Genomic DNA, 8,872 nt, shown 5'->3' on the forward strand with positions numbered 1-8,872 from the left:
CCAAGCAAATGTAAAGTTTAATCAATGCATGTGTCTCAGTGTCTGCATCAAGAACAACAACAATTTCTTTTGCATTGGCCCCACAAATTCCGACTTCAAGAAATTGATTGTTTTCTTTTCTTAGATCTCCTCCATATATTTTTCCTCTCAGCGTTGCAAGTGGCATGCAGAAATTCCTCGGGCTCTAGTGGACTCACTTCCCTATCATGCGCACCAGCTCATCAAAATCTGACATCTTTCTTTGTCGCTCACTACCCCCATTTCCTTTATCCATGTTGAAGAGCTTTTGGTACAAAGGACATTGGGGCACTCGGCTTACTTCGCCAGATGCGAGATTGAGAACTTGGGTCCTACCAGCCAACCCTGATTTTTGGGCAATCTGGGGTAGTGGGAGAATTTTCATCCTACAATCATGGCTCACGAACCCCATTTTTATGACACCACTTCGCCACTCTTTCCTTTCGTTTAGGTCGTCTGGTTTCTACTCTCTCTCTCTCTTGTGGTGTTAAATATTATACAATTTCTCACTTTTTCCAAAGATTATTATTAAAAACGAGTTTTGGAACTTAGTATTATAATTACGTGTGGTGGCTGTCGCTGTGTCTCTGCTGATCCTTGCTTCCCATGTGCTGCTAAGTTGGGTTTTTCGACCTTTTACTGTTCATTTCACTCTGTTTGGGGTAATTGGGTTCTCTGGCGTGTCCTCTGAACTTGGTTCCGGGATGAAAAGCTCCAATTTTGAGGATAAATGAGTCTTGGTGTTCGAAGAACCAGCCTTTTCTCTTCGGCTATATGTGTTCATTTGACTAAGGTGGAATCGACTCTTCTTGGATCGAGTTTCTCTGGTAATAGAAAGTTGTTCTTTGTAATAGCAGTAATTACTATGTCGCTCATGCTTTCTGCTTCCTTTTTATAGCTTTTTTGTTTTTTGTTTTGGGTTAATGGAGTACTTTCCGCACTTCTGTTTCTATAGATTTGGATATAACAACCTTAGATGTTTGTTGAATCATTGATTGACTGACCCTATATAACGAACTTTAGTTTGTTAGTTGAATCATTGATTGACTGACCCTCCTTTGTGAGGTTAGGTTGCAAATTGCTGGAAGTCTGGACGTCCTTGCTCTTTTCTTCTTCCTCACTTCTTCAAAAGACCCTCCCACCCTCCCTAGACAGTGGTGAATAAAGTGTTGATTTTGAGTAAGTGGGTCTAGTAGTGGTTAATTCGTGGAATTGTATCTTCATTGAGCTTCCGTAAATCCTGGAATCATGCATACACATTGCTGAACTTAAGAGCATTTTAGTCAATTAATTCTCCATTTTCTATTGAGAATGTATATGGTTTCCAGATTTCTTTGTAGTGCTATAATGGTCTCTTTCATGTTTATTTTCCATTTTTTTTAATTGATTTAAATTCCAAAGTTGCATGTCATGGTATATGTAAAAGAGTACCATAGTTTAGATGCCTCTCAATGTATCGAAAAATCTTATAGGTCAACCCTTTAGAGCAAAATGCCACTTTGAAGTTCTGATTTGTTGATATTTCAAGTTATCTTTTACCAGGTTCGTAACAATTTCTGTTGTTTTTCAGGAATCTTGAACATTCAGTTGAAAGCAGAGGATTTTGAAAGAAACGGCCTGCCATAATGCATAATAGTTAGTTGCAGGTGTGAAATGGAAAATAAAATCATATGCCGTCCTGGGAAAAAGGGTTTAATGAATAGCTTGTGCAAAGATAGGGAATTATCAGATGATAACTCTTCAAAATTTTCTGATTCACAACCAAAGAAGTTGATCAAAAGAGCGAACTCACAAAGGACCGCAGTTATAGATATATCCAGTCGCAAGCTAACAAAGCTTTCTTGAAGGATATATTCTTCCGACGTGTTCATGGATTCAACCACAGGATACCAAGGCATGTGGTGAGTGTAGATGAGAAATATCTTCGCCGCTGCCTAGAATATATACACATGAGTGCATTGAAAGCAGGTCACTGCAATACACCCGTGAATTTAGGATACACAAACACGGGAATTTTGTCAGAAAGCTATGCTGACTTGATTCGTGGGGATGCTTGTGATTCAGGTGAGCTATTCTTTGAATGTCCTGAAGCAGCTGGGACTAGGAATGGAGGTATAAATGATCAAGCTTCAGAACACTGGACTTTAGGTACAGTGATGGGGAGTAAGAGTATGATAAATATATTGAGTAATCCTCTGTTTCACCAGTTTCAGCATTCAGATAGCAATAACAGGTTCAGCAGGATGAATTTAACTGATGATAAAGGGTTTCTATGCTATGATTTCACGGACTCTCCTAGTGGTTTGAGTATCTCCTCACATAAACTAGAAAAGGAAGCACCGATGATGAAAAGCCACAAGTTTTGCTCTGCTTCTGCTAATAGAAATATGGCCTCTACTTCCAGCTCAGGCTCTACTTGTTCTGACCAGCTATCATCTACTTTTCCTATTCCTTCTCATGCAATGCTTCGATGCAAATGGAGGAAAGGAATTCCTCATTTTGTTTTTTCTACAGATGATCAAAAGGAGGTCTATATGGCCATATTGAGAAAGGTAGATCCAGCAGATGTTAAGGCTTTGGACTATGTATACTTGTTCTATAGGAAAAGGGTGGCCAAAGGGCTGTCAGATCCCTGACAATGATTTGCAACTCGTTGGCAAGATGAATGTATCAACAACTTCTACACTTGGCCCAAACAATTATAAAGTTTTAGAAACTGCATTTGTGGTATTTGGTAACAATGAAAATCATGACAGAGAGATATATGCTTCAAGTCATACTCAAAGGAAGAACAAGGGGTTGTCAAAGGTGTCACAAGTATTCAGAACTAGTCCATCATCAAAACGCAGAGCTCTCTCAAACTTTGGCGGATCTGGTGCCATAGTGGAAAGTTGTCCTTTGAAGTCATATGCGCTACGTGAGAATGATGTAATAGAAACTAATGTTCCACCAAATTTTGAGTTGGCTGCTATTGTTGTGAAAGATCTTCTTCCTTATGGCAGGCCTGGCAAGGTAGGAGGTTGGGGTTTAAATTTTCTCAACAAATCTGGAGTCAAGCAAACTACATTGCCTTCTGAAAGTAGTCAAAAAACCAGTGATTGCTTGCCTGGCATGAACATTCTAATACCAGCAGGCCAACATGGTGGCCCAAGAACAAGAAAAGGCGGCCCGTCTAGCCTGATAGATCGATGGAGATCTGGGGGCTGTTGTGACTGTGGTGGCTGGGATGAGGGTTGCCCTCTGACAGTACTCCAGAGGAGATCGTTTGAAAGAGATTTTCTCCCTCAAGTAGATATGCAAGGAGAGTGCAAGTCAGTTGATTTAGTTAAGCAGGTCTGTTAATATTCTCATATCATGTTTGATGTTTTTTGCTGTAGTTCATACTGACATTACACCTAATATCAATATAACTAAATAGAATTGGGGTAAATGATATTGTGATTACCTTCTTCTTTTTAAGAAATTTTTTTTTTGCAATTATGAATAGATATGATAATGACCATTGTTCATTGATTGATCCAATGGCCACCAAGGTCTAATTTTTAATAGTTCAATATGTTTTACTGCATTATGCTTTCCACATTTGCTGTACATATAAAGTCTTTGTCTGAGTTTGTTGTTGCCGTCCTTCAAATTTTCAGGGATCAGGCGAGGTCAGCTCCACTTTGAGGATGGTGAAAGTTCATGATGATTTGTATTATATTCATTTTCAACCACTCTTGTCGCCACTGCAATCTTTGTCCATCGCCGTGGCAATAGTTCATTCACAGAGTCCTACTCTTCGGCCAGCCAGTGGACAGGATCTGTGATAACTAAAGTCAGGAATTGAAGTTATTTAGTCAGTCATAATTTTAATTGTATTATAATAGAAATTACTGAGAAGATTTAGGAGTTTATACAAGAATCAGGCTTTTACTCCTTTGTTCATGGCTTTTATTTATTCATACTGGTAGAGGTTAACTAATTTGGGAGAACTAGCTATGCTTGTTTTCCCATTTTCAATCCTAGACTAGAATGATTTGTAACCATCCTTTACCCTCGTTCTTTTTTCAAAGGGAAAGAATGTAAAATCTTTTGATGAAGAAATATTTGGAAAATATTGGCATTGTTTTGGGTTTGTACAAGGTTGTTATCCTAAGGTAGCTTGAGTTACCCCTCTATATGAGAGGTTTTTGAAGATGGTTATACATACTACTATAATGGGTCATTAAGCTCAGATTTGGGGCATATTGGAGTTTCTGCATTTGTTTTTTGGCTTCTTGGCACAAACAGTGGTTGCCACTTTTCTGATGGGAACCTCTGTACTGTGTTTACCCAATTACCCTTGTTGCTTAATGGCATTGCTTCTTTGCGGCCTGTAGGGCAGTGCCAAATCTTACGCGTTTGAGCAAAAATAATGTAGAGAAGAAATGTCAATAAGATAAAAGTCGACAAATCAATTAAAAAAGATAACATTTTTAAGGATTTAACTCATCTTGGATTTTTCTGACAAATTTCACTGATTTCTTGTTAACAGCTGGTCCGCAATTGTCCAAGGAAGTCCATGGTGTTTTTTTTTTTTTTTGGGTTATGCTTTTTTCTAGTTTAGAGAAAATAAAAACTGATTTCCAACTCCTAAACTTCTTCACCAAGAAGCCAACCTGAATTCCTGAAATAAATGTATTTTTTTTGTGTGAGAAGGGTATTTTTTATATGTCCACTGTAAGTTCTATAAAAATGAGATTTTTGTTTGTCGCAATATGAGATTTACCTCTCTATCTATTTTTTCTCCATCATTTTATAATAAGAAAGTATTCAGTGAATCACGAAGAAAAAAATCACGAAGAAGCTCTCAAGAGTCAAATCATGGCTGATTCATGGACAATGAATCAGAGAAGCTCAAGCTGGAAACATGGTCATGGGTTCGAAAAAGGCCTAAACTATTTCATGGACAATAAATAAGAGCTCATGGGAGGGCCTAGCCCATTGACTGGAAAGAAGTAGTATCTTGTTGTGGGCTGCAAATTGGAGGAAGTTGGCGTTAGACCTTGCAAGAACAAAACTTCAACAATTGAAAAAAAAAAAAAAACAATGAGGCAAGCCTGCATGGCAATAACGCCTGACTCGAATCCTTAAAACCTAATTGAAAAAGCCTCCTAGAATTCTAACCCGGACTTCCCTAATATAAGGCTCCTTATAAATGTCATTCAGTAGCCCTTTGTCCTAGCTAACAGCGACAGAAGATTGCGAAGGGAGGTCAGTTCGCGGGACATGCTTAGTTTTTGTTATTTCAATTTGGTTATGCGTGTGTATAAATAATGTATTGCTTAGAAAATGTATTTCTTGGAAAACCTAAGTATGTTTTCTAGCAAGCCTGAATATTTGACATCAAATGAAATGGCTCATGCTCATTTTGAAAGTAATATTTGGTTAAACGTATGTGGTTATTGAAGAATATTTTTCATGGTACTGTCCGAATCCCATAGTTAAGGGTTAGATCTCTCGCTTTGTAAATTATGGGTCGAAGAAAACAATAAAACTATTTGTATTATCTGCTTTTTAGGATCTGCAGATACTGCTGGTAACAAGATCAGGATGTCCCTAATCTTTGTTGAAATCACCAGCATAAAATATCTACATTATATTGGTGAAGCTGATGGGCATCAAGGTCGCCTGAGTAGATTGCCATTTACTTGACTTGGTGGCACTATTAGGGATGCTATTAAGAAAGGGGGGCCCTGATCTCAGGAAGAATGTTTTGCCCTCTTTGACTGTGAGACCTTGCAATGTGGTGAAGGATTGTATCTCCATGTATTTCAGAGGTCACATGCACTTTCATTGGGTTGGTGTCGTCGTGTCTATTATCCTGTCTTGCTTTTAACAGAGATGTTGAGAGACGTCTATTGAGGAGCGGGATGGCAATCTGAAATTTGATAATCCGTCATTTTAGAACTGTCTTATGGCTGTTTTCCCCAAAAAGCTCATATTTGAATGGATGCTTGAACTTCTGGTGACTATATCTTCTGTTTGGTTTGGGTAATCTGTGACAGACTTGCAGTGCTTATGTAGAGGCAATCAGACAACTTTTTCAAGCAATGATTTTCTTTGTGAGTTAGGGGGCATAAAGAATGTATAAATATCGCTGGTTCAACTCTAAACAGTGTCCTGATTTGTGCATATTGATGTGCATATAATGATGGATGCTTCTAGAGCCAGCTACATAAATGTTATCGGATATATCTAGTTGGATGTCTCTTAAATGGGATCCAACTTTTCGCTGTTCGATACATCTTCTGTTTGCTCCTTGTCCTGTTTTTATTTTCAATGGTTGATATATCATTATTCCCATGATCCCAGCCTTACTTCCTATCAACTACTGTACTTTGTCAATATTGAAACATGCCTTTTGCTTTATTTTTTTTGTTTCTTGGCTGTGTTGTTATTAGTTTGATTTCTTTTAAGATGTGGAATGCCCGATGTGATATAATTGTTGCTTTAGAAAGATTTGATTAAATAAATTTATTATAAAAATGAATATCATGTGCCTTCTGAATGTTTAAGTCCTTCATTTCTGGTACCCTGAAAAACATTGCTTTCCCCAGACTTAAGTCATGTATCTCCCATAACGCACAATGGTTGATACAGTTACAAGTCTGGAAAATTAACAGAGTCCATCGTTACAGATGTGCTGGCCTTTTTAGTGCTGACATCTGCTCCATTGGGGCTCTACAATATTTACAAGACGTTATTCTTCTTTGGTCATTGATTATATTTAAAATAGTCATTACTTCTCAAGTTTCTGTTAGATCATTGTTTTGGTTTTATCAAATGGGGGGGGGGGTTAAAATACTCAAATTATTGAGGAATATCACAAATCCAATTATCTGTTGGGGCTAGTTAAAATGTTTACAAAGAGAATTCTAATACTTGTTAGCTTACCTACCTAATTTCAATTGGCTCATGATATGTAACATGATTCCCCTGCTCTTCATTTGATTCAAACTGATTATCTTTTTCTTCAGCTACAGGTACAGCCATAACCCGACCAATTGAAGGCCCGGGATTGCTGCAGTCAGTGTAATCATTATGTTAGAGCTCAGCTCAGAATAGCTAGAAAGATTGCCATTTATCAAATGGATCTTGTTGACTTCTCAACTATTTTTTTTCAATATCATAATTTTCCATTCGACGGTTAAGGCAACACAGCTGTCTTCGACTTTTGATTCCGACTACAGAGTTTGGGATTGAATGATGTGAAATATTCTACTTGTTGATTTATCCATTAGCAAAGAAATATTAAATATGACTTGAAATTATTTGATTTCACTTTAATTTATAACTTTTAAAAGTGAATCATGAACTTTACTACCCATCACATTGTAAGTTCAACCGAAATTAACGTTGAGTTACATTTGATTTGTCTAAATTATAATAATTCCTTTCAAGGTTCAAGTGATTTCAGCACGCTGCCAAAGGATTCGAAGCATTCACGAGTATCTGTATTACTTCCTACTCGTTTTTCTATTCCATGTACCCTTCAATGGAGCAGCCAGGATTTTACCCTGTTCGAAAGTTTCAACCAATAAGTCTTGAATGGGTTCATTGGACGATGTATGACTCCTCTGTCAAAAATTTCTAAATCCTGACTATGTTTAGCTTTTAACTTGTTCATTCTTTGGCTATGAGCCACGATCACATTGAATAATACACCGCAAAATAGTCTGTATTTATCTGACGTGCTTGACATGTGAAGTCGCAATTGAGATGACTTGAATACATTTTGCGAAAAACTATATAGCTGATTCCATCAATTACATCAATAAATGTTTTATAAAAGTCTAACAAACTACTTTCCGGTCTTAATTATAAGATCCAATTGACTTATTTGAGGAGGTTAAGGAAGTAAGTTAAATTGGTTATTTATAATAAATAAGTGTTGTCATTCCTAAAATATCCTTGCTAATTAAGTATATTGGCTAAAACTATCATTATTAGAAGGATTATCTTGGAAAAAAATGCATAAATATAAGAGATAAATGGATTGGGGTTTTATAATTAGGACCAATAAAAAGTCAAATGGGGTCTTATAATAAGGACTGGAGGAGTATTATTCTTGCCCGTGATGACATGATTTAAATTAGAAGTATTATAATTATAGACTAAGAATTGAATTGACATTAAGTTCAACTTTAAGGATCAAAACAATTAACCAAAAAATGTGAATCAAAATTATGAAATATATTTAATAAACAATATCAAATCATAAAAAAAAAAAAACTTAACATGTGGATATTTGTCCTATGAATTCAGGAGACAACACCTGGATGTTAGTTGGCATCAATGAAGTGGAATCATGATGGCCATGTCGACGGAGATGCTCCATGAAGCAAGTGAACACATCCTTGTGAATATTGCAATGGTTTCAATAATTAGTCATTTTCTTAGTGGAGATCATGAAAAAGTGGACGGTCTTTGCTGTCGTTCCTTGCTATGTACTTGAAACTACAAACAAAACCAGAACGTGATTCCAATTTCCCAATCGCAGGATTTATTAGACAAATGGAGGCGTACAGTATTCCTGTCAGTTCGTAGCCTGTGACTTTCAGGCATCTCAAACGGTTTAAATCCTTCTGCACTAGGAAAAATATAAAAATGAAAAATAGAACTTTGTTTTTAAGACATGATTGCCTGATTATAATCAATCTAAATTCATCAAGGCCTTTGCCAGCGATGGCAGCATGTGAAGGCGGCGCAGCAAGTCAAGTTTCCAGCAAACCCATGTGAGGTCATGTCTTATGCTGAATCGATGGCAGACATAAATAAGGCTTTCAGTCTCCAATCCATTTAGTTCCTCAAACTGAGTTATTTTCTAAAA

General features: G+C 36.9%; 1 protein-coding gene across 1 annotated transcript; it reads left to right on the top strand.

Moving 5' to 3' along the window:
• Window positions 1-1,836: 1,836 nt before the first annotated feature.
• LOC114727046 (uncharacterized) lies at window positions 1,837-4,013 on the top strand. Its single transcript, XM_028913759.1, has 2 exons — window positions 1,837-3,351; window positions 3,660-4,013. Exons 1-2 carry the CDS (start codon window positions 2,584-2,586, stop codon window positions 3,825-3,827), a joined length of 936 nt encoding a protein of 311 aa, XP_028769592.1. The 5' UTR covers window positions 1,837-2,583; the 3' UTR covers window positions 3,828-4,013.
• Window positions 4,014-8,872: the final 4,859 nt, after the last annotated feature.

The sequence above is a fragment of the Neltuma alba genome, unplaced genomic scaffold (genome assembly GCF_004799145.2).
Source record: "Neltuma alba isolate B1F8T4 unplaced genomic scaffold, ASM479914v2 tig00012431_pilon, whole genome shotgun sequence".
NCBI lineage: Eukaryota > Viridiplantae > Streptophyta > Magnoliopsida > Fabales > Fabaceae > Neltuma > Neltuma alba.